We start from the raw sequence: 27,028 nt of genomic DNA, 5'->3' as shown, positions 1-27,028 counted from the left end.
ATTTTTTAAAAATATGTGAAACGTGTTTTTGAGATTGGTTGACTCTTCAGCGAAATAATTATAAGCTATTAAAGGAAAATAGTTGTGAAATATTTGAATCTATTTACCCAGGAAGCCTGAGTCTAAACCACTACATTCTCTTCTTGTTAGAAACAAAGACACTGTTGAGAAAGACACTTGTGGAAAAGGAAAACTAGTAAGTTGCCCTGGCCAGTAAGTAATTCTCCCTAAGAATGTTGCCATCACTCCATTCAGCCCCTGGCGTTTCCCATCCACTCATTCACTCATTCTGATGTCCCTGGGGGTTTCACAAGGCAAAGTTCATGCAAATGTTGAGCCTTGGGACATTCTTAAGAGGCTACTAAAGACAGAGCTCACTCTTACTCAGCTGTGGGGTTTCCCAGCGGATGCCCTATTTTCACATTGGCCCAGATAACGTGATTTTGGGGGGCCATCCTGTGCACCGTAGAATGTGGAGCAGCATTTTGGCCTCTCCTTACTAGTGTCTGTAGCATCGCCCCCCCCCCAAACCCAGACTGAAAACAAAAATGTCCCCAGACCGCTCCAGGGGACGCTGGGGGGCAGGTAGCCACCAGGATATCTGAGGAGGAGGTTTCGGTTCCTCGGCCTTTCCTCAGCAGGCAGTGAATGTACTTCTTCTTTTTGGCTTCAGCTACCTGGCGCTGTTTTTGTTTTTGCAATCATATCTGGGGGAAAAGGTGGGAATTAATATTTCTGAAGTCATTTTTGCCCTTCTGCAAGGAACGGAAGTGGATTCCGTTTATGAATAAGCGGCAAGCCAGTGGTTCTCGGTGTTCAGTGCAAAAAATCTGTGTGCACAGTATCCATGGTGTCGATCATGCAGATACGGCCAATTGTCCACTTTGGCATTAAATTAGAAACTTCTCTCAAAAATATGAATATTTACAATATTTTCTAAGTCTACTGAACTCAGATGAAACAAACACTTGATATTTTAATTTAATTCATATAGGTGATAAACTAAAATAGTGACTTTTCTTTCTTAAAAATAAAAAATGTATGCTATTAATAATAGGTATAAAAAGTCCACTCTTACGGCATTATTTTCAAAATTTATACTAAAACATTTCTGAGGATTAGGTAAAGTTCATTTAAAATGTGAACATTCCAAACAAAACCTCCCAATGATAAACTGACATTCAGACACTACCTACTCCCCGGGTCATCTGGGTGGCATATCAGGTCGGTGCAGGCATGGCTGGTGGGGGGCCCGTCGGGGAAAGATTCCTGACCCAACACATTCGCTGAAACATTACATCAAATGATGCGCTGAGGTTCTGTAGAACAGTTCCACACTTCCACTCCTGAGAAGATTACCATTTGACTGTCCACATTTATTTATGATTCTCTATATCTCCAATCTGCCGCCTAGCCCAAATTTTGCTTTAAAAGGGTTGCTTAATTTTTTAATTTTTAGCTCTAATTTTTATTGTTGTTCAGTTACAGTCATCCCTAATCTCCTCCCCGTTGTTCTCCCTTGCCCAGCCCCAGCCCTGCTCCCACAGTCGATCCCCACCACAGTGTCCTTGTCCACATTTAAATAATTAGAATATAATTTCAAAGTTGACAGATTAGCCTAGCATAATTCGTTAGTGGAAGGAAATAGGGCAACCTCAAGTTCATGTGTCATGCAACTACCATTGTTGAGTGAGAAGCAATGTATAAATGAATCCCTCGGCTTTTTCAGAGAAAGAATAACTTCATCCACCGCAGATTCTAATGATTGACTCTGATCATATTTTCAGAGGAGAAAGAAAGAGCAGCTAATGGGAGCTTAGCTATGGGCCTCAACAACTGCCTTATGATAGATTGATTCCCACTGATCATTTGCTTTTGTAGGACAAAGAGATGATGAAGGTGATGGATAATATGAAGAATATTTCCTTTTAAAACTTTTAGTACATTTCCTATCTTATTAAACTGATAATTTGACCAAGTAATCTTCCCTCTCCTTCATTTTATGAAATTGTCCATGACAATGTACATTTTTTCAAATATAAAATATTATGCCAGACTTTTAAAGATAACATTTGCATTTTAAGATAAATATAAATGCCCCTTACTTTCCTTTTGAACATTGACTTGTTTTTCCCCTCGCCCCCTAAGTGTAGATATATTGGAAGACTAATTGGATTTGCCTAGGGCTCTTTTTGGCCACTTTGTGAAAATGCAGTAGTGTGCCCACGCATTTCTTTGATGGACACTTGCCTGTTCCTTCAGTTCTGACTATGAGTATTTGGGAAAAGTACATGCTTTTAGGCGGGAGGAAATTTTCCATAATTCAACCATTTGCCTTTTTCCATGTGTTTTCAACACCACAAAATTATTAAATGAATGTTAAATTTGCATGTAGCATAGCCTTTAACTTGATTGTTGTTTAAAGGGACTGTTGACACTGGACTGCCATCTCCAAAAGTGCCAACACCTGAGTCATAGGGGCACCAGAAGGAGAAGAGCAAGAAATTGAAAAATTATTTGAAAAAGTAATGAAAGGGAACTTCCCTAATTTGGTGAAGGAAGTCGACATGCAAGTCCAGGAAGAACAGAGATCCCAAAACAATTTGGACCCAGAGAGGCCCACACCAAGACACATCATAATTAAAATGCCAAAGGTTGAAGATAAAGAGAGAATCTTAAAAGCAGCAAGAGAGAAGCAGAGAGTTACCTACAGAACAGTTCCCGTAAGACTGTCAGCTGATTTCTCAAGAGAAACTTTGCAGACAAGATGTGACCGGAAAGAAGTATTCAAAGTGATGAAAAGGACCTACAACCTCTATTACTCTCTCCAGCAAAGCTACCATTAAGAATGGAAGGGCAGGTGAAGTGCTTCCCAGACAAGGTAAAACTAGAGGAGTTCATCATCACCAAGCTATTGTTTCATTAAATGTTATAGGGACTTATTTAAGAAAAAGAAGAAGATCAAAACTATGAACATTAAAATGGCAACAAACTCACAACTATCAACAATTGAATCTAAAAAACAAACAAACAAAGCCAACAACAGAACAGGAACAGAATCATAGATATGGAGATCATTTTGAGGGTTATTAGTGGAAAGGGGGAAAAAGAACAGGGATTAAGAGGCATAATTAGTAGGTATAAAACAGACAGGGGACTGTTAAGAAAAGTATAGGAAATAGAGAAGCCAAAGAACTTACATGCACAACCCATGGACATGAACTAAGGGGAGGGATTGGTGGAGGGGATGAGGGCACCAGGTAGAGTGGGACAAAGGGGAAAAATTGGAACAAATGTAATAGCATAATCAATAAAATACACTAAAAATACATAAAATGGTGAAAAGTCTTAATTAAATACTATTTTTATTTTTAAAGCAAAGTTATTAATTTTGTTCTTCAAAAATTAGAAAGGGGAAACTATACCTTTTTAGAATGTAGTTTCTTCATCCAGGACGCTTGGCTGAGGGATGGGGGAGGCAGGTACCTGCATTGTTAAGAGCTCCCATGTCCAATGTTCAGTGTATTACGTACCCCGACTCTGGAGCCGGGGCAATCGTGGCAATCAATATAAAACAAACAGGCCGTGCTGTGTTTCGCTTTGCAGATATAGTTAAACAATGTATCACTTTTCCATAATTTCAAAGCATGCTTTTTAAAAATGTATTTTTCTTGGGTATAGTAACTACTTGAATACAATATGGGATGTTCCACTTAATTGGATGCACTAATAGAGACAATTAACTATTTGTAAGCAGAATTCTGATCATACCATGTCTTTTTAATACCAGAATAAACCTTGATAATCAATTTTTTGGGGAGCACTGGAGGTTCTACCAATATATAAACCTTTTTGTGATGCTGTTGTTGAAATCCCATTCTTCATGAGACTATCGATTCTAAAGTAGCTTCTGTAAAACTAATTTCTAATTTCAAGCATCCTGTTTAATTGTATTTTATCGATACTGATAACTACAAATGAAGCAAAGCATGAGAATGGATTTCAGTTTAATTTTATTTCTATTGGAAGGTAACACAAGCTTAAATAAATTTTCAAACTCACAAACTTGCCATTTATGTAAAATAATTATAAATAAAACAAGCTACTTCAAAAATTATTGTTAAAATTGTACCCCAAACTTCTTGTCTTAAAAACAAAAATACATATTTTAATGGTGGGATTTAATTTAATTTCGATTGTGGTGATGATTCAAATTAATGTATGAATAGATGCCCATGAAGTTTTATATGATTCAGGGATGATTCCGAATGTTTTACTGTGGATCCAGCACATACAATATTAAACCTGAAGGTCTTTCAGTGGCCCTGGGTACAAATCCTTCCCTCCAATAAGTACTTGACCTTGCGTGTTTCTTCGACAGGCTTATGCAGGCAGAGATCTGGAGGCGCAGCTGCGGGAGGTGTCCAGTGTGGATGAGCTCATGACCGTGCTCTACCCGGAGTATTGGAAAATGTACAAGTGTCAGTTACGGAGAGGAGGCTGGCAACACAATGAAGAACAGCCCAACATCAGTACGAGGACAGAAGACACTATAAAATTTGCTGCCGCACATTATAATACAGAGGTCTTGAAAAGTAAGAATGGGGAAATATATATCTAAAAAGGGTCATATATACATCAACCCAGTAGGTTGCCAGCCTCAGCCTTTAATTTCAGCATTTGTACCGCTGAATAGTTTGGGGCCAAAAGTAAATATTATTTTTCAAATACAGCATTTTACAGTTTCACTGTGAGTGGCTGAGATAATTTTTTGAAATACATATAAAGAGAGGAGAGTGCATGCCTATCAATGCACTTTAAATTTTTTTAACTAGGTGAAAGGTCATTGCAAAATTTTAAAACATGTAGATGTGTTTTACACTGTGAGTTTAATCATGCAAACATTGTGTATCTTGCAAAATAATTTAGAAATGCTTAATTTCTAAATCATTCCAACTCATCTTTTCAAGTACTACTTGTTGCCTTATTGGTTCACAGGTAACAGGCTTGAGAGGGTACTTTGGTAAAGTCTGTGGGAGATCAGCAGAAAGGGTCACAAAAAATTATGATGTTGCATAAATTGGCATCATATAAATTGGTAGATTACTTTTAAAAAGTAATTCCCTTCAGCTATTAGATATTAATTTCTATAAATGTTTGAGGTTGCAAAGTATTTTCAGAACAAAGCCAATCAAACAAAATGGCTTCCTGGTCCAGTAATGAATGGTTTGTCCTTTTTTCCCGTAGGACTTTATTTTAGGGGAAATACTGGACAATAGACTAGCGCATTTAAGACATGCACCATTTGTAATGCAGTATTTACAGAGACAACTGTGCTGTGAGTAAATCACTGAGTCATCGGAAGCAAAATTCCAAGAAAGAGCATGAAAGGAACAGGAAAATTTGACTTTTCTGAAAACAATGTAGTTTGGAATACATGTTCCAGTTGATGGAAAATACCCTTGTGTTTCAAGTAGCTACCACCAACCTTGACATTACCCAAAACTGCCAGCTAGCCCGCCTGAAATTGATGGTTGAATTGAGCCCAAAACCTTAGCCACGTTCTCATTTACACCACAGCTGAAAAAGAAAAGTCAAATCATGTTCCTATTTGCTTTGAGACCGTGAAAACAGTGCATATTGTAGCCAATGAGCATGACTGTCTCTGCAAACCTTGGCAACATCTCCACGTTAATTTTGTGTTGTCTTCGGTGGAGAAAACCAAACATAAGTGCTGGGGAATGTTGGTGTTATTTTAAGAGAGCATCATCCTAATTCAGCTTGACCCATGGCTGTAGAAGTTTAAAAAACACACCCTTAGCCGCTCTGGGATGTATGATAGTGGGCACCAGTCCACAGGGCCATTTAGGGTACCGTCCATTATTTCTTTAACAATGTCTCTGCAATGTCGATCTTCAACTCTGAAATCAAATGTAAGTGGCGTCCAACTGCTGTGGGCTGTTTCCGCGTGGTGGCTTCTGTGTAACCTCTGGCCTTCCCTGTGACTCGACAGGTATTGATTATGAGTGGAGAAAGACTCAATGCATGCCGCGTGAGGTGTGTGTAGATGTGGGGAAGGAGTTTGGAGCAGCCACAAACACCTTCTTTAAACCTCCATGTGTGTCCGTCTACAGATGTGGGGGCTGCTGCAACAGCGAGGGGCATCAGTGCATGAACACCAGCACAGGCTACCTCAGCAAGACGGTAGGTGGCTCCGCCCCCGGCCCCGCCCCATCCTGCCCCACTCTTCCCAGCCCTCTGCTTAAACTGTGGGCCCCTTACAGGACCTGCGTGCAGTTCGGAGTGTCTGGTGCTCTTTGGGGATGGAGTTAACGTTTCAATGTTTTGTGGTTTTGATGATGTGATATCACGAAGTAGCTGATGCTCAATGAACTCACACCACGGTGTCAAAGCCAAGTGAAGAAAAGAATAAATATGCATAGGAATGTGTGCGCATTTGCATACACACAGGCATGCACAACAAACACACACGCATGCATATACATACACACACACATCCATGCATCCACACACACACACGTTGATCTTTGAGGACAAAGATTTCCACTTGGCAATAAATTACTTTTATTTTGTAATATATTTTGTTGATTATGCTATTACAGTTGTCCCATTTTCCCCCCCTTTATTCCCCTCCACCCTGCACACCCCTCCCATCTGCCTTCCCTCCGCCCTAAGTTCACATCCATGGGTCGTGCATATAAGTTCTTTGGCTTCTCCATTTCCTATACTGTTCTTACCCTCCCCCTGTCTGTTTTCTACCATTTATGCTACTTATTCCCCTGTACCTTTTTCCCCTCTCTCCCCCTCCCCACTGATAACCCTCCATGTGATCTCCATTTCTGTGATGCTGTTCCTGTTCTAGTTGTTTTCTTTTCTTTTTTTTTTAGATTCGGTTGTTGATAGCTGTTGATTTTTCTTTCCTCAGTGATATATCAGACACTGCTCAAAACTCTTCAGGAACATTGCATTCTTGGGACTGAGCCAGCACTCAGCTGGTGTGTTGATAATCTCTCTTTTCTGATTGGATGACTCAGGCTAGCATCAGTTCTGATTGGTTAGCACAAACATTCTAAGTGTTAAATATTTTGAATGACACTCTTCCGTAGTTTAAATCCTTTCACATGGTTCCCAGAGCCTTCATGATCTGGCTGCTACCTACATCTGCAGCCTCCATTGTCACTGCTTTTCCCTTCAAATAATATTTTCCACCAGCACTGAATTATGTTATTCTTTAAATTATGTCAATATCTCATCTCCGAGTCATTACAGCACTGTGCCCTGTGTTTGAAACACCTCCCCCCACACCATTCCCACATCTCCACTTATCTAGCTAATGGCCACTCTTCCGTAGGCCTAGGTGTAAACATCACTTCCCTTTCTGCTTATGTTGCAGCATCATTACCTTATCTCTCAGGTGGTTTTACTCCCCAGGCCCTAAACTCCACGAAAGCAAAGCCTGTGTTGGGTTATCTCCCTACGACATATAGCACAGTTGCTGGCTCACCACAAACACTTGGCACTAAGTAGAATGGATACTTAAAGAGGAGAGAACAGATTTGAAGTCAAAGTTAGTGGCTGGCGTATACTGATTTTGACGAATCTGAGTGTGTGTCGGTGGAGCTATCAGAAAGAGCCTGGGCATATCATTCTAGAATTCTGCAGCAGGGACTGGGTCATTAGCTGCGGATTTGGAAGCACACATCATATTGATAAATGTGGTTGGAGGCCCTGGTGTGGTTGGCACCACTTAGAGAATCGATGGATCAGGAGGGAAGAGGGAAAGCTGGGATTCAGTCATTGATAGTCCTTTGATTTTGTAATTTCATGCCCCTCCCCCTCCTGAAGAATCCACTCAGGCTTTCTATTGCAGTAAAAGGGGTAGTTTTAATTTGAATTGAATTGTGTGAGTGTGGTGAGGCCCCCACTATGTGCAAGGGGCCCACGGGGATGTGCGTGGCCTGAATGGATGGAGCTTGCAGTCAAGTAAGCTCCAGTAATGAAGAGCAGGCCAAGTGTTGGAGGACAAGAGCAAAGGTCTGTGGGAATGCACATCAAGGAGCCTTACGCACCCAGGGAGAGCGAGGCGTGAGACTCCTGAAGGCAGTGTGTGCTTGCATTGAACATTTTTACTAATACGGCAGCTTCTGAAAGCTTGTGCTCAACGAACACCTCTTCCCCAGTTTATTTTATGGTATTTTCAATGTAGTATAAACAGGAGCATGGGGCAGTTTCTTTCAGACATAAAAGGAAGTTTCTTAACTGCTCTATTTTTGAAGGAAACAGAGTTTTTGTTTTGTTAAAGGAGTTCCAGACACATCATTTAGCAACAAATTTTCCACCCACTGGAATCATATGCATTGTAAGGGCCATGGACCCTGAGTCAAGTAACACCCACATGTTCTGTGGAGACTTCATAGGAATTCCTTTCTGGGCTCCACGGAGGGCGTGTTATCAGAGTGTGTGAGGAGCCTGGGTATTTGCAAAGTGGAACCATCTGCACCCAGCATTCCAGTGACCTAATCAATAGCACCTGCTCTGCGACAGGCCCCCACCCCCGCCACACACACACACACTCAGATCCAGGGCCACTGAACGCTGCGGTTGATGGGGTGGTTTTGTGACCTCTTCCATAAACATATCCTTTCAGTATGTTTTCTTATGAGCAGTTGTATATTTAAGAGATAGAACCAAAAGGTAGAAAGCGAATTTTGTAGAAGGTCAATTATTTGATGACGAATGTAGCAGTGGAAGAAAGTCATCTGCTTCTGAGCCAGACATTTGGATTGAGAAGTTAGTTAAATGTTAGTATTTACCTCATGTATTTTCCCTGAAGATAAGAATGAAAAAGAACTTCTAAATCCCTGGGGCTTCTGTGGGAATTGGAACCCTCTTGCTGTGTGCATTCGAGGCAATAAGGAAGGCAGCTCCACCTGGGAGTTCCATCTCTGCCTCATTCTGAAATACTCGAACAGGATCAGTTACAATTCAGTGTTACCATCTTCGACAGAAACAGCTATTCTCTTGTTTAATTATATTGTAAAGAAATAATAAAAGCACAAAAGCATTCCGGATTATATTTGAGTTAAACTGGATTTTTCATAAAATTTTCTTTAACAGCAATATCTTTTAAACCTAAGTACAATGTGCAATTATGGACCAAAACGTAAAGCTACTATTTTGTAGTACAGATGGCGATGGTCCTTCCATTAATGAAACAGAACACTGTGGCAGTCTGAAAAGTTAGCTTGTTACATGCATATGTATTCAACAAGTGCAATGGGTTTGTTTTGAATCTTCAGCTAATTAATATTTGGCATGCACACTTGTTGAAATCAGGTTTTATCCAGATGGGGAAAACAGAACTCTATACCAATAACAGTTCCCAAAAGTTTCCTTGGGACTCACACTTGTCTTAAGAAAAAAAGTAATGCATCTATTAAAAGTAGCACTTTTTTTTCAAGTCAAGGTACTGATTGTGTCCCCAAGTTTTATACAGCATTTCTAAACCTCCTGGATGGCGTTTTTGGTATAAGGGCAGCAGTGGACATACATTTTATGTATAATAATATCTTAAAATTGAAGCAGGGCCAGATGTGAATCTGTTAGGATCTGCTCTCCCATGTTCTTTCCAAACCAGATTAAGCTCCATGGGCCCTAGATAGTTGGCCATTATGTGGATGATATGCTCAGCTGAGCAAAAAATAAAATGCAAAAAGTAAACACTCAGTTTTCACTTTTTCCCATTTGGGGGTAGGGAGATTATTTCTTTAAATTACTGTGTAGTGTTTCTATCTGACTCTACCATTATTAATCATACACTCCAGGGGCTGCAGATTGTTTCCATACTTAATTAATAGACTCAAGGTTGGAATATTCAAATTAAATATGGCTGTGAGCTAGCACGCTTTGAAGAGAAACTGCTGCTATTTCAGGGTGTGAAGCTGTAAAGGGAGGCGTTTTTTGGTTGCCTATTTGTATGTAGTTAATCCAGGATCTTCTCAGTAGGGAAGTTCTGCACCTTTTTTCTTGAATAGCCTGCAAAATAAGTAGAAATTGTTGCTTTACAACTGTTGCTATGCTGGGTAAACAACCTATTGTTTCAAAAAGTGGCTTTTTTTGAAGTTCATTCTTGTTGGTGAGAATTCATTCTTAAATATTCTTATTAAAAAATTCCGGTTGATAGCAACGGGGAAACTCTCAGTTGGAAATGATAGCCACTTCCTTTTTAAATTACAATTTTGCAGAATACACAATCAGGGTTTTTTTTTAATTTTACAGCCTTGTTTAAACACCCCCTTTATGTAAGTCCTTTTGATCATTGAAACCAGCAACTCATTAAATAGGCATATATTGGTAGACTAACATCAGTCTCCATAATGAATTTTATAATCATTGAAACCCTAAATTAGATACTAGTTAATATCTTAAGAACAATTCACTTTATAGCATAAAACTATTTGAGGAAAATCATCATGTTCAGAACATCGAATTATGATTATCATCACCAGCCTGTGTTGACTAAGTACACATATGTACATAGTGTTAGCTAATGCTGAATACATGAATTTTTCATTTGATGAGCATGAATCTGAATTAGAAAATACTATTGTGCACACATGAAAACCCAAAATAGTCTGACAATAGTGTAAGAATTCTTATTTTATTAAAATGTAAAGAGTCTGTCATTGCCTCAAACACTAATGTGTTTGAATAGGCCTTGACTCTTCAAGAGAATATTATAGAAATTGTGTTGATTCACTTCTTCGTATAATGGAAAGCCCAGATTTCCAGAAGAGAGTAAAACTGCAGGTTCTTGCTCATTGACAGTATTTGTGGTAAACGAGTGGATGTTTTGAAAATTCTAACATAGCATCATAACTTGTACGGAGTGTTTTCTAGTTCACTCCCGTTGTTAGTTTTGCTCGCCTGGGAGTTGCATAGAGTCATTGATGACTGTTTTCTTGACAGTCGAGCAAGGCACCTGGCATGTGGCTTCTTATAGGTTCTCAATAAGCAGTTATTGAAAACTAGACAAGGAACAATGTTAAACAGAAATTTAAAAAATTATAATTCATCTACCAAAGATTCAACTCAATCTTGAAGGCAAATAGGGAAGACAAGGGGAATCCAAGCAGCCCTTCTATGAAATCACTGTCCCTATTTTATAATGCAGTGGTGGCCAAGGGAAGTTGGATAATTTTTCCAAGTCATGGGAGTACTAAATTGAAAATTCAGGACTCCAATTAATGTCTGCCTGTTTTTGAGATTATCCCCTTGGTTATTCTTACATCTCTAGTGGAGAAGGGAACTTACCAGTTATTTTTAAAGTATATTGATTTATTTTAGGAGGGGGATGTGTGAGTTTATAATGTGATTCTAATTATTAATATTTTAGTTCAAAAAAGTTTACATTTTTAAGCACATGTTATCTGATTAGGAAAAAAGGCATATGGACATTCTTAGTAGCACAGGCATTAAATATAGCTATATAAAATCCACACTCGTTCGGTAAGGAAAACAGAATTCCCTATACTTGTTGTAAAGGGAGTGATTATGTAATCACTCCAAATGAAAACTGTCGATCACTGCGGGCGCTTAAGCACAGAAAAATCTGGAAGGCGGCAGAGGCCCTTTGCTGGTCAGGCGGCGGCTCAGGTGCGGTGTCTTCCTGCACCCACAGCACACTCTCAGGTGTCCCTGATTTTTTCTGAAATTGACACGCACATCAAACTCAATTATTAAGAATTTCCCTACTTTTAATATTGGTCACACACATCTTTCTCTGGACCCCTCCCCTTTTCCATGCTGTGGCCAGTCAAGTAGAGAATTAAAGAAACTCCCTGAAAAATTCAGGTCAAAATTTGAAGGTAGAAATGTTTCAAGAAAAAAAAATTTTTTTTCTTTGATGTTTTGACCTATTTATTCCTTTTGATAGAATTAACTGAATTCAGCCAGGCAATTGCCTCTTTACACTCAAACAAGAAAAATGAAACACCAATCATTAAGGTTTTTTATTTTATTTAATTAGCTAAACTATGGGTATATTTTTCTCCCAAGCAGTACTGTAGTTTTCAGCCATATGATTTCTTCAAGTTACAGGAAATAAAACACTTCTCTACACAGTGATTATTTTTTAAATCCCTCTTTACCTGCCCCTTTATGCTTTTAGTAGTGTGTCTGCCAATACAAATCTCTTCTCCTTGAAAGTGTGGAGCCAGGCTTATTTTTCTAGGAAGATGCTTTCTTCATGGGCATTTAACTGATCTTCATTTCACTATAACATTCTTCCCAGCCCCCGGGCCCGATATACACTTGGTACTCAGGGGCGGGTCCTGACTGTGGACATACGCCCTGGGAGAAACCTAGTCACAGAGTCACCGAGAGGCAAGATCTGAGCTCTCGCTCAGGGACACAGGCCAGGAGGGGTCTCGAATGGCCACCCTTAGGGATGGGAAAACATCCTTCACTCCTCTGTAATAGCCCTTATCTCAAATAGCACTTTATCCTTCCCTCTCAGGCTCTGTTCTGCCTTCTGTCACTGGAGACCTTGACAGATCCTGCAAGGATTACATGCCTGCCTACTCAGGTGTCCTTTGTGGCCAGAGCCCTCGAAGCCCGTTCCCTCCAGTCACGTGGGGCCTCTCCTGCCTCTCCACTACTGCGCAGCCCCCGTCCTCATAGCTCCTGTCCTGCCCCAGTCCTTAGAGCTGCTCCTGGTGCCCCGTTGTGTCCACTCTAGCCTTCTGTACTTCGTGTCCCCAAGGCCCTGGACCCTGTGACCACAGAGACCTTTCTGAAGCTTTCCTGTCATTCTTTGCCTTCCCTCCGTTTAACAACTCCCCCAGTCTGATTCTCTACATGCCCACACCTTCCCAGGTGTGCTTAACAGCTCATCTGCCTCCTTTCACCCCTTAAATGTTCCCGGCCCCAGGTTGCTATGATTAGAGATTTTATGATCTCACCAGGTAATCTTATCAGTGCCTGAGACTTCAACCACAACTTCAGTATGGATGATTTTTAAATGGCTCTTCTAAGCTCCAGGCACAAATACCTACCCGCATAGTAGACATAACATCTAGTCTCTTGTGAGCTGGGCTCTACGTCTTTCTACTCTTCCCACTGTTGCAGAGCTTAAGTAATTTGCAAAAGTTAAATGTGGAACATATGAGAAATGGCTTATTTTCCAAACCACTTCCTATTTGTTTTGTAACTCTGGTTATTCATGCAGGGTCCGCAGATGTCACGAGAAGTACTGTACCGTTTACGGACACTGCAGAATTCTCTTTCTTAAAACAGTTATGCATAGTGTAAAGGGCTTCTGCCAATGTGACATTTCACCTAATGAAAGCTTTTATCCAAACGTCATCATAAACAAATGTCTTTTAGAGAACTCACTGGTCAAAACCATAATGCTGGGCTACATTGAGGTCATGTGTTGAAATTATTTATGTAGAATGGAGTACTCTGGAGGGTAGCTAGAATCCAGAGAGCACATGCAAACAATGTAAAAACCCATGTCTATACGGCAAGCAATATGTATGTCACATTCATATGTATTAGCTTATGTAATTTTCATAACAGTCTCATGAAATCAGGGGTCAAATATAATCCTCAACTTTGAGAAGTTAAATGACTTTTCAAGTTCACACAACTTCTAAGTGGGGTTGCTAATCAAAGTGTCCTGCCTGGGTGTGACCTTGTGCCCATCCCTCCTAAGGCACTGAGGCTAAGAAAGCAGCTGGCATTGGAAATGAATGCATTTCAAGTGAAAAAAAAAATCCGCACTTTAAAATTTAGATATTTCCACATTCTCTTCTTCAGCCTCATTTCAGTAAATCTCTCCGTAGTGTGGACACCATGGCAAGTAATTACGTTCCCTAAATGTTTCCAATGATCTTCCACGGTTGGTATGAAATTACAGCCAGGCGCCAGATCCCGAGGCTCTGGAGTGTGTCGTCTGTTCTGTGCTGCTCACATTGCCATAAAAGTAGCAAGCCACGCGTGGTTCGATGCGGTGACATTACCACTGGCTGATCTTATCAAGAAGCCGCTGGCCAGGGTCCCATTTTCACCATTGTTACTGATCATAATTTAGATTCCGAGAGCCTTGGGAATTTAAATCCATTCAGGTTTACTTAATGACTAATTTGTATATTTAAATTAAATTTTCAACTTAAATGTTTTAAAGCATTGTTTCTGTAGAAGGAAGAGAACTGAAATTCTCCACAAATAAGGCATTCAGAATGAGACTTGGGTTAAACTAACTTTTGAGGCTGTAATCCACAATCATGTAAAATGTTCTACCTTATGTTAAGCTTATTATTTTCCTAACACCTTTGTCAACATAGCAGAAACAGAGCTTTATCTAGGCAATAGTAGATGTGGGGTTTTTTTCTTTTAAACATGATGAATTTATAAGGATCACAAATACATGTACAACTGCCCTGAGGTACAGATGTCATTGGGAACGAAAACCAATTTCGCATCTGTGTGTATGCGGTTTATGTACAACAAGACTGAAGCAAACATTTCTAGCTTTGCTCTTAGATCACAAAGAAACCTGTATCAGTGCCACTTCTCCACCCCCTGGAATAACCTAAGACTGAAATAATTCTTTGTCCTCAAAAACATGGGTCTGCCACAGCTCTGCTCTAGAATCGCTAGTTGGTTATCGATATTCTAACGTGTTTTCTAACAGTGGCGTGAGGTAAGCATTTGGACTGTGATTAAGCTGATAAAGGATATCGATGAGAAGCAAAACAGTTTTTGCGTCGCGAACATAAAACTTTATGTCCCGCGTGTAGTAGGCAGCACTCCCCCTAATCCTGAAGAGTCACCCTCACTCTCTTGGACTCCCGCAGGTACCATAAAATGCTGTACAGCATCGATATAATGTTTTCTTCTTTCTGTCCCTTCTTTGTAGTTGTTTGAAATCGCAGTGCCTCTCTCTCAAGGCCCCAAACCGATAACAGTCAGTTTTGCCAATCACACGTCCTGCCGCTGCATGTCTAAGCTGGACGCTTACAGGCAAGCCCACTCCATCATCAGGCGGTCCCTGCCAGCGATGCTGCCGCAGTGAGTATGAAGCACGCTCCTTTCGTCTGCGTCCTGCGCCGATACAAAATGATGTTCTGTTTACCGCAGTGTATTCAAAGGAGTTTCGTGAAGTCTGCGATGATGTACGTTGCCTCAAACACAGAAAAAGACAGATTTAATAGGGTGCCAGGAAAACAGCATTAAAGAAACAGGGAAGCCCGCTGTACAGACGCGGCAGTTCACAAGATAAAAGCAGTGTTTCTATGGAATCACACACATCCCTCCAACATCCGTCCTCTCGGTAACTTAGGTACAACACTCGTGAAATCAGGCGTGCCCACTCGTAAGTGATGTTAAAGCTAAAATCATTTAAGCCTCAAGAAGGTCGTGGCCCAAAACAAACAATAAATATAAATAAATTATTCTACATCTATTAGCACCCGGTCGCTTTTCTTCAATCTCAGTGATTTCTTCTCAATATATCTATTCGTATTTTCATTTCAGCAGGGATCGAATATTGATTAATTACTTGAAAGAACTTCCTTTTACTGTTACTTCAAAATAACATTCAGAGTAACACGTGTTTCTCAGATTTCCTCCCCACCCTATTTTTTCTTTGGTAAATGGTAGCCTAGGCTTCATTTCATCAGAGGGAAGGACCTGGGTAGCATATGGAGGACCATCCCTGCCAGTAGTTCCTGAGGGACCGTTATGCATTGCCACCTGAGACAGAGCAATGCCCCCTTTCTGCCCCCAAACAAGCAGGCCCCGCTTTGTTCTTTAGGATGCCCGATGCATAAGGAGCATGCGGGTGAATAAAACTACCCAAGTCCCACATTTGCAACGAAAGCATACGCAAATCAATGGGCAAGTATTTTAAAAAATCTTGCATTTTAGGGGACTTGGCAATAAGTGGGACACATGAATGGCAGTTTTTCCCCGTTGAGTCTCCGTGCTGCTTTGCTTAGGCAGATTGGAGCCTTCTCTTTCTGGGACTTCAGGGAAAACGCGAGGGGAGCCTAATGGGAGTGACAGAGATCTGCCCTCTCTGAGCCTCGAAGGCAAAGATGCAGGCGTCAGCGATGACGTGGGTGCTGATGCAGGCAGCGGTGCAGCCCTGTGTGCGCGTGCAGCCACGTGGCGTGGACGGGACTATTCGCCGGTGTCCCTGCACAGCGCATCGCCTCCCAGCATCTACTCACTGTCTCTTGGGCCGGTCAAGACCTGACCATATCGTCAACTTATACTGTTTTATCTAAATCTATCTTATTTTGCTGTGTTGATCATTGTAGCAGCTATAACAGGTGGAAAACTGAAGATTTCTTCAAACCCTTTAGTCCACATAATTCCTCACGGTGTTCACTCGTGTTCTTTGAGACCTTGAGTTCACACAGTTGTCACGAATTACTTCTTGTCCTTGTAGCTGGTGTGAATCACTTCCTTTCCTTCGGCCTCACCCAAACACTTGATGATTTGGGGGCCAGGGAGCACCGTCTGCTGCAGCGGACACTCCCTTCCACCATCGCCCTCCTCAGCCCCTCCAATCTGCATGTATTTCTGATGCAGTGGGCTCAGTGCTGGTGTTCTTGTATCAAATGTTCCTCCATCTCCTGTGTCATGTCACAAGTAAGCTTTCAAAGGCATTATTTCGTTCTTCTGACCAGAAACTGGCAGTGACTTTCAACTTCTCAAAGAAGGGAGCACAGAGTCCTCACCTCCCCGTTCTGGCATCCTTTCTCCTTTTGCACCCCCTTCTTCCCCAGCCTGTGTTTCACAAAATCAAGCTTATTTCCTGCTCTGTTCTTCATTTCCACTCTGGCCCTGGTCCTTTCTTTCCTGCCTTTCCAAAGCCGGATCCACTTCTCAGAGTTCAGGTCAAGGTCTTTCTCCTGCATTCATCTGGTCCAGATGCCACGGACACCTTTGCTTCTTGAATACCTGTAGCACTTTCTGTATTTACTTTGTCCTTGCGACGGGTTTATAGGGTCTGTAAATGTGGCATTTGTAACTGCACTGTGAGAGTGTTTCAGGTACGTCGATATCCTCCATAACATCTACCTAGTCATAACAGCTTGGCATGACTAACATTTTTTGTTAAAATGGCAACCTTACCTTTTTCTCTCAGCAGTATGTTTTAATCATATTGACATCTGTAGGTCCGGTTTGTTCATTAAGTAGCTTTGTAGTAGCCCACTGTATAAATAAATCAACAGAATAGTCGTGCTTATTCTGTGACAATATGCTACAGGGAAGGCCATCTACTTACATACGAGGGAGAGAGTAAAATGACACAGGTGAGAGACGAATGCACTGAAGTTAATTTTATCCAGTGGTAATTTTATTGGTTAGTTAATTGGTTATCACTGTTAACGTCCCTAAGTGTTTCCCAAAAGAATTAGTCCATTCTGGGGACAATGAATAGACCAGAGTAATTTAATTGGGTTGCAATCTTAATTCATATGTCTATTCCCCATTTTCGTGTAACACTGTCCAACGAGCGCCTATTGATGTGACTCAATTTACCATCGATCTCGGGTAAGAGATTGCAGACCCTGAAGCACACTTTTTCTTAAGGGGAGCTCACTGTGCTGCAGAGTGAGCCTGCCGTTGGCCTGTGTGCTCTGTGCCCCCTGAAACCCAATAACCAGCATCCCCATGGCTTCCTGATTGACAGGCAGAAATCACAGCAAAGAGCACATGACTGGGAAGACCCATCAGTACACCCTCTGCACTGAGGTTGCGTCTGTGAGGTTACCCAGAGGTGGGAACTATTAGATCAGAAATGTTGTGAAGCTTAATGTCGAGTTCAACCAGAACACATCAATGGCGGTTTTTAATAAATGTCCATGTTATTAGACTAAACCTACCAGTTATTTTCTTTAAATCCTTAATAGAATGTTTTAGCAGTTGTAGTGTTACAGAAAAACTGAGCAGAAAAGTATAGAGTTCTGCCTCCTCCCCTGGTAGCCCTTATTACTAGCATCTTGCATTAGGGTGTTATGTTTGTTCCAAGTGATGAGCCAATATCAACACACTCCTAACTAAAATCCGTACTTTACATTAGGATCTTTTGGCTGCACATTGCGTGGATTTTGATAAATGTATGATGAAATGTACAATTACAGTACCATATAGAATATTTCACAGTCCCCCAATCCCCCTGCTCCACCTGTTCAGCCCTCCCTCCCTTCCTCCAAGCCCCAGGCACCCACCAGCATTCTGATGTCATAGTACTCTCTCATGCCTTCAACACATGTTCTTTATTGTCATTTTTTGGTTTTGTTTTATTGTTTTTCTGTTACTGAAGTGTGGCTATGACAAGGTGATGAGACTAGTAGCTATCCTTGAAGGACCTTTTGCTGAATTCTTGGTTACTTACCTTTATCTAATTCTGTTAGTTCCAATTAAACATAGAAATAAAAACTGGCAAGCTGGTAAATACAGTAACTGCTGAATTCCCCTCTTTCCAGCCAACTGCACTTTCTCTACCTCGTATATCCAAGCAGGCAAATTCAAAGTAAACACAGGAAAATGGAAAGCACAGGCTTCTAGATTTCTCTGCTCCCCTGGGCTGCGGTGGCCCTGTGTTAGCGGCACCCCACTCAACAGCAAACAGCCCCAGACTCGGCCAGCTGGCTGGCGACCAAACGGCGTGACTCCTGTTTTACAGCCAGGTCTCAGCTGGTGGCTGAGCTTCTGTATATGGCAAGTTACTGCTTTAAAACCATCATTTCTAGTCACATAAAAAGTGAAGGATTAGATTTACAAACCCACCTTTTCATATTAATGCAACTGTTTTATTAGCCTGTCAATGATTAAGCCTGGAAAAATTGTTAAAACCATGGAAGTTTTGTTTATCAGCCCTACTTTCCCTCTCTTCCTTTCATATTCTGGCCAACCCAACTCCATCTACTGTTCTTCCAGCCAAAAGGCTAATGGAACATAAGCAAACAGTAACATAGACAGACAGCACAAATTAATGTGAAATCAATAATAATCAATATAAGGAAAGATAAACATAGGCATTTAATTTAGATATATCTCTGTGAAATACGTCCCTTTTATTTTAGACAATTTGTATGGAACCTGAAAATGAATACGGTTCTGACTTCTCTGTGTAGTATTAGAGACATTATTTAGTAACATTGTATGTATTTAGCCACTTTCTATACCATATTAACCACTCTTACAAAAATATAAGCAAATCCACACCTGTGTAGACGGTCACGTGTATTCAAGGCCTGTACACGATGAATCCAATAAGAACACCATTCAAAAGCTTTTGGAATAGCACGGTTGAAACTTCTTCCCAGGACGCTGCAGTTGCGATGATGAAAGAGTGTAGTTGCCCTCCCAGGGGTGGTTCTGACAGCTGTCTGGAGCAGGAAGGGCCTGCACTGATGCTCTCGCAGAATATTATAATTGACAGGTTGGCAGAATATTATAATTGACAGGTTGGAGTAACTCGAATCACAGTAGTTCAGATGACATCAACCACTGGCATTTAGGAACTCAAAATTCTGTTTGATAGTTATCAGAAATGACTGATGTGGTCAGAGTTCCCCTCACTGGTTTTCTTAATGGAGTGCAGAGCATCTTACTGGATGCCCCACTGAAGGATTGAAGATGCTCTGAAGGGTATAGAGAGCTGGTAGTACATGCTTTCAAAGGGATGTTCCAGGAACCCGTTCCACATTTAACGAGACTTAGACCATGTGGGCATGTGAGGAGCTACACTGTGGCCAGAGGAGCTGCATGGTGGGCAGAACATGCATCGGTTGGGCTGTTGAGAAAATAACTTGTTAAAGGAGCTGCCACTGAGAGTAACTGACTAATAGCACAGTTCCTCTCCAAAGAATGAATTTGCTTTGTAAAAAAAACAGTGAGTGCTACAAGTTGCATTTGCATTCAATTAATACTAACATTCATTTGCAATGATTATGAAATATTTAGTAAAGCAGGTCAACAGTAGTTTACTGTAAATCAAGATGCAGTTAACTTTTTTCCAATTAGAACTGAATGACAAAGATTATAGTTCTTGGGAAAGGAGGAACACTTCAGCTCAGTTCCAAGTAGTGCCACATGTAAGGTGGTAGTATATCTTTGTCCCTTACATAGGGATTTGGGGAGTCAGGGAATTTCCGAATACATCACAGCTCCAGTGCCAAAAATACAGAAGATGAGGGTCAAAAAGTTAGTATTCCCCAAAGTCCCACTACAACATTCACAGTACAAGAGCTAGCAATCATTACCCGACATGTACAGTGTATTCTAACAGAGCACATTTGGAGCATATTAATCTTTTACAATTTCAAAGAAGAGATAAGTGGCAAAATAAGATTGACTTATCATTAAAGCATTGTTCTCTAACACATATGTGTATCCTTACATTTCTGTCCTCTAATTGTAAGTAAATAGCAATAACTATCAAATCAGCCTAGTGAAGTTTTAACACAATTATTGAAATGATTCTTAGAAAAACATCTCTATCCTTCACACAGATTATAAGCAGGACTGTGGTTGTGTTTGTGGGTTTGTGGGTGGGAAAGGGAAGGTAGGAAAATCAGTTTATTTACATATGATTCTCAGTATACATCTACTTACTGATAATTGCACAATCAGCTTTGCTTTCCAAAATGTGTCTTTGATTCAGTGTTTTATAAATACCCTATACAAAATAACTAATGTGTAAACAGTGTAATATGTGACACATTAATATTCATAACAAAATTTTAATGGGATAAATGTGCTTTGGAGATTAAGATAAGTGGGATAGAATTGTACTAAATCTTCTATCCACCATGAAAACATTTCCTTTCGTTCTAAAATGACAATTTTTGGAAAGTGTGTCTCCTATTTTTTAACATGAGAAGCTTTAAATGCTAAGAACTTGTAATTCACATTTAGAGCAGAGAGATTCTAAGTAATTATGAAAATGCATTTCATCTAAATATATTTTTCTCTAATTAAATGGTATGTAGCAGGATTTCAGATTTCAATTTTGAAATATGTGCTAACATTGATGAGTAGTAGTTTCTTATTTTTGGCTGTTTCCGAAGTCATATTTTTCTAGAAATTTAAGTTTCAAGAATATTAAAAATTAAAATTTTTAGTTTATCTTGAGCAAACCATAGTTAGCAATATGGGGGTTAAGTGGGCACAGTGTTTACCATGCAACGTAGTTGGTTGTTATTCTGAAAGTTCTAATTTTATTCAACAGGAAGTGCAAAAACTGAAGAGTTAGTGTAGCCAGATTATATGAAATCATCATTTCATTCTATAAAACTGGATACTTTGCTTTGTATGACATTTCCAGAAATATAGTCTTACACTTATTCCTACATTTGTTTCTACACACAGTCTATACATTTAAATTTGTGTTTTTGAAGATGTTGAAATATTAGAAAAGTATAATTTTTCCTCACTACATGCTGGGAAGTTGTTTTGTTTCCATACCTACCTCGGATGAACAACTGTGTGCACATTTGGAACTTCCACACAGACTCCTGAAGACCCACCCCTGCGGTTGGAAGTCTCACCATTCATCAGTCCACTCGGGCTAGGCAATCAGATGATTCCTGGCGTTCTTTTTGGCCATTTCAACAGTTTAGATAGAGACTTTGTCACTTTTCTGAAGGAAGGAAAGAAGGGAGGGAGGGAGGGAGGAACTGGAATAACATAAACCATGGTCTTTCCGGTGGAGTGTCCAGTGGGAACTTTGTATTAATGGGCCCTTGACAGCTATGGGCATCTGTGCCACAGAGAAACAGTCAGTAAAGGTACCTGTATGAGAATGTTTCCTGTAGAATTCTTAGAAAAAGCTAAGTTGGAAACAACTTCAATCACTACAAATAGGGGACGAATAAAATAAAAAATAATACACCCATGTTATGGACTGCTGCAACCCCTCCGAGTAATGGAGCAGAACTTCATGAGATGACATACGAAGGCGTCCATAATGTTTGTTTAGTGGAAAATGAAATTCAGGAGTGACACGAAAGGCTTTGCCCCATGTTTGCACAAATCAGACACTATGTGCTTACACAAATTAATGCATTAGCCTCGAAAAGGCCGAAGTCTGGAGTGATACAAGACCACACCACAGACAGCAGTCACCTCCCGGACTAACGTCTGATAGCGGGTGTGGGTGGAGGCTCTTTGCCAGGCAATGCCACACTTCATTTCCTATGCCCTTGCATCATTTTAGAGCGCTTCGTACTAGCACGTGTTGATGCTGTGACACATAGGTGACAGATGCTGCCTTCTACATGGCAGTTACACTAATGCTGATGCATCTGTGTCTCCCGAGGTGCCTCGCTGCCAACAAGACATGCCCGACAAATTACACGTGGAGTACCCAGGCCTGCAGGTGCCTCACTCAGCAAGACTTTATCTTTGCCTCTGGTGCTGGAGACGGTAAGCAGAATGGTGGGGGGGGGGTAAAGATTTTGTTTATTTATTTTTAGAGAGAGGGGAAAGGAGGGAGAAAGAGAGGGAGAGAAGCACCAATGTATGGTTGCCTCTCATACGCCCCCAACTGCAGACCTGGTCCACACCCCAGGCATGTGCCCTGACTGGAATCGAACCGACAACCCCTTGGTTCACAGGCCATCACTCAATCCACTGAGCCACACCAGCCAGGGCCAGAATGGTGTTTTTTAAGACTAAATGCCAAGGGTCTCTATTGTGATTAACAGACACTGTAACGTTAGTCACATGCACGATATTGAGATCATGTACCCTGAGTTAAGTCACTACGCGATAGGAGCTTTGTTGCCTCACACCGATGTTAGACTGAACTCCTTTGTAAAGCAATACGCCCACGTTTGCACACAGCCTGTAATGAAAAACCTAGAAAGGGAGGCACTCTCACTGCTTGTAGCTGCTTCCCACCGCACCCAGCACCATGTGAGGTGTAGTAGTAAGATGTCCCGCCTGTGTTTGTCTAGACTCGGCAGATGGATTCCATGACGTCTGTGGGCCTAACAAGGAGCTGGATGAAGAGACTTGTCAGTGTGTCTGCAAGGGGGGGCTTCGGCCTTCCAGCTGCGGACCCCACAAAGAACTAGACAGGGACTCATGCCAGTGTGTCTGTAAAAACAAACTTTTCCCCACCTCGTGTGGGCCCAACAGAGAATTTGATGAAACCACATGTCAGTGCGTATGTAAAAGAACCTGCCCGAGAAATCAACCCCTCAACCCTGCAAAATGCACCTGTGAATGTACAGAAAATCCACAGAAATGCTTCTTAAAAGGAAAGAAGTTTCAACATCAAACATGCAGGTAAGAAATCTTCATATATCATATTTATTTCTCTTTCCTGGAAATAGTTTTCTCAGCCAAAAGCCATTTTCTCAACCCAAATAGCAGCTGCATGTTATTAGCATGAAACCCACTAAGTTCTGGAAGACGAATTCTGATGTTTTTTAATAAGTGTCAAACTTTTGTGAGACAGTGTTTGCTTCCAAAAGGCAGGAAGGGGACCCAGGACACCCACACCAGATCCAAGCTCAGAATACACTCTGAGTCCTTGTCCCAGGGGCGAAGGCAGTGGCCCTCAACCTGCATTGGACGACAGTCACCTGTGGGGCATTTCCAAATACAGCCAGGCAGTGCACCCGGCCCCCACCGAAATTAAGATCCCATCAGGTGTGACGGAGGACAACTGTTCTAAGTGCAGACGATTTTGTCCAAATTTATAAAGGACAGGACAGTGCCACTTATTGTGGAAGTGAATCTAAACATAAAACTGTGTAAGCAAAGCATTCAGTGGAATTAGAGAAATAAATTAATGTGCCGTTTAAGGTCACTCAGGATTCATTCCCTAAACCTTGATTTTTTCTTTTTCTCTTCTTCACCAAGAAAAAAAAAAAAATGAGGCTTTTGGACTCAAACCCTTTCATTGTGGGTCCTGAGCTTCTTCCTCTCTAGCCTGAGAGCAAGGTGGTCAGCTGGGGAAGCCAGATTCGCCTTCGGGCATTTCCTCCCCATTCCTTCCACGTGGCTCCACCAGTCTGGCCTCTCCCTTCCTGACGTTTAACACCTAATGCTGTTGTCCTTTCCCCTCAATTTATCAAACTTTCCAATCTCCCTGTGATGCAGAACACCCTTGAGCAACCAAGATTGGTCCTCCTTCTTTCCCGAGTTGCTCCAAGGCATTGTGTTCACCTCTTTCTATTTAAAATGGTTTTATTATTAATTTGGAAGATTGCATAGGTTTCCAGTGTACGGTATCATGATCCGTCACCAGGACTTTGCGTCGTGTGCTCCTCACCCGTTGTCTAGTCTCTCGCCGTCACCCGCTGCCCCTCTGGTAACTACCCGTTCATTCACCTCTTTCTTCTCTAACTTTTCCATCAACTGTCATGGGGTTTATGCCCTAGGATTCCATGATAAACTTCTGTTTCAGGTGTCTGTAGGCTCTTAATTGCCAATTCCAATGGACAGTTTGGTCTTTACGTAAGCCGTCCTTTCTGTAGCCTTTCTTTAAGCTTCCTTCTGGTTTTTCACGGATATAACATAGTCCTTTCCTGGTGTCGCTGAGTGTCCAGATGTTTGGTCTTTATCGCCTTCCCTGGCTCCTCCTCTCTTCTGTCCACTCTTTAAAGATTGTGATAACAGCCGTTCAAGGGAGACTGGTCAGATGACTCGACACTTACATTTCAGTCATTTATGATTTAGTGTCTGCATTCATGTTCATCGGTCTCTTTTCCCCAGTCAGTAAAGTACCCGTCCTTTTGATTCTTGAAAGTTTTGTGGTCTCATCTTAATTTATGTTTCTGATGATCCATCTATACTCACATTTTAGCTGCGACATAAGGAGATTTCAATGAATCTACATATATCACTGATGACTTTGTCATTCTTTCAGGTTACCTTATAAGGAGCTGGTTTTTTTCTCTTTAAAATATTTTAAGCAATAACTATCTTGTAATTTTACTTGCATATCCCTACTCTACTAGGATATTTCAAAAATTCAGAATATAGATATTAAATCTTATTAAACCATTTTGTGAAAAGCTTAAAATTTTTATGCTTCTGTAGTCTAACCAGCAATTCTATTTTTCTCTGGAATTCTTATATTAACTTAGTGAAAAGGGTTTCTATCATTGTATTTCTCCTAACCCTGCATTGTTTCATAAAGATTTTCCATCTACTACTACTTTCTCTGTGCTCACTCTTCTAAGTGTGTCCTTCTAGGTTTCATATATATGTTGAAGCAAAAAATAATTTATATGTTGAAAATATTTATACTAACTTTTCTTCATACTTATTCCAAAATTATGGTGGGCAGAGTATATATCTTTCTGTCCATTGCCTTAATCAGCAACTTTCATTGCTCATTGAGAATTGTATTTTTTAGTGAAGGAATAACTAGTGGTCTTCCAAAATTGCATTTGATTTAGAAGTTAAAAAAATAACATTTTAACTAGACATGGTGTCCTTTCTGAAGCACAAGGAATGAAATTATAAAATCACATTTGTAGTTTTTCTGAAGTGCATTTTGAATTTCCACGTCAGGTCATCTGCATTTTTCCTTGGACACCCATTCCCATTCCCACATGTTAAGCAAACACAACTCAAAAGAAAAAAGTCATTTTCAAAGAGGGCTCCCATTCTTCAGAGCAACAGGGCTTTGGATGTGCTTGGCTGCTTGAACATTTATCCTTCACCACTACCGGAAACTGGAAGTCTAGCAGAGGAGGAGGGGCCCCCCACGGTGACCTGGTCCCTCCCGTTGCACCTGGAGCCCAGGTGGAGCAGGGAAGGCTGGGTTCAGTCGAGGCGAAGCCCAGGTTCGCTACAAGTCTCAGACGCTAGTGAAGTCTGCCTTGCTTACTCGATCACACTAAATGAGCAGACCTTAAATAGGGGCTTCCAACACTTCCCTTTCTTTTAGGAAGCAGAGAGCACTTCAAAAGCATTAATGCTGACAGCTTCTCATTCTCCCATTTGTTGTATCAGCGACACACTTCAGGGTGAGGGGTTTTCCATTCCTCTTAAACTTTGTGATTGGAAGCATGAACTTTAACAATTTACAAACCTATAAACCTAAGGACAACTTTATGACAAAATGAGTAACTGCATCCTAGTTTAAAATTTAGAAAAACACGAAGGCATGTTTGCAGCATAGCGAGTTCCTCGCCTTGGTCTTTACGAAAGTGTGCATCTCTGCGTTTTCCCAGTTGTTACAGACGGCCGTGCACAAACCGACTGAGGCACTGTGAGCCGGGACTCTCCTTCAGTGAAGAAGTGTGTCGCTGTGTCCCTGCCTACTGGAAAAGACCACACGCGAACTAAGATGGGACCAGTTTCCGGTCCATCGCGTTTCTGCCGTGGAAACCTGAGCTGCCCCTATAGAACTGTCTGGGGACAGAGAGACCTCTGTGGAGCCGTGGTGACAAAGACAGGAGTGGAGGATCCCTGAACCACGGGGTCGCCGTCACAGAAACGGGCTTGGACTCATCTGCCAAGGGCCTCTCGTAAACACTGGTTTTCCGCCAAGGACCCAACAGCCGAGGTTTTCTTCTTATGGTTAAAAAAAAATGACTATATAATTTATTTCCACTAAAAATATCGTTTCTGCATCCATTTTTATTGCAATAACAATTGGTAAAGCTCACTGTGATCAATATTTTTATATCATGCAAAATATGTTTAAAATAAAATGGAAATTGTATTATAAGCCGCTAAGTTCAGCCCATTAGCATCCTTACCCCATAAGCAGAACTTGCTGTTGGGGAACGTGCATCCCCCCCCCCCCCCCCCGTCCCCGCCCTTGTTCTTTCTCTCTAACCAGATATCAGGCTGGAATCCCCGTGAGAATGTATGAGCCTATAAAAGAAAGTTTCCCAGGGATAACAGTTGCTATCATATTTTACTCAAAGTTATCTCTTAATGTATATCATGATTCAAAACATTTTAGCACATGATGCTCTTGAATTTAGAACCCAGAGAATCAGTCTAGAAC

The 27,028-nt window shown here is 41.1% G+C and overlaps 1 protein-coding gene across 5 annotated transcripts in view; it reads left to right on the top strand.

Annotated features, from left to right (window-relative positions):
• The window catches only part of VEGFC (vascular endothelial growth factor C), a 352,849-nt gene extending 326,106 nt beyond the window's left edge, over positions 1-26,743 (top strand). For all 5 annotated transcript variants that reach the window (XM_071220153.1, XM_071220152.1, XM_053916838.2 and 2 more), the window contains 6 exons: positions 4,382-4,595; positions 6,014-6,204; positions 14,945-15,096; positions 22,367-22,473; positions 23,007-23,340; positions 26,244-26,743. In XM_071220153.1, the coding sequence (XP_071076254.1) occupies positions 4,382-4,595; positions 6,014-6,204; positions 14,945-15,096; positions 22,367-22,473; positions 23,007-23,340; positions 26,244-26,358 (1,113 nt within the window). In that variant the 3' untranslated portion in view covers positions 26,359-26,743. The remainder of the gene's footprint in view (positions 1-4,381; positions 4,596-6,013; positions 6,205-14,944; positions 15,097-22,366; positions 22,474-23,006; positions 23,341-26,243) is intronic.
• The last annotated feature ends 285 nt before the right edge of the window (positions 26,744-27,028 follow it).

This window comes from Desmodus rotundus, chromosome 13, assembly GCF_022682495.2.
Source record: "Desmodus rotundus isolate HL8 chromosome 13, HLdesRot8A.1, whole genome shotgun sequence".
In the NCBI taxonomy this organism is placed as follows: domain Eukaryota; kingdom Metazoa; phylum Chordata; class Mammalia; order Chiroptera; family Phyllostomidae; genus Desmodus; species Desmodus rotundus.
This window is presented reverse-complemented; position numbering and strand designations above follow the sequence as displayed.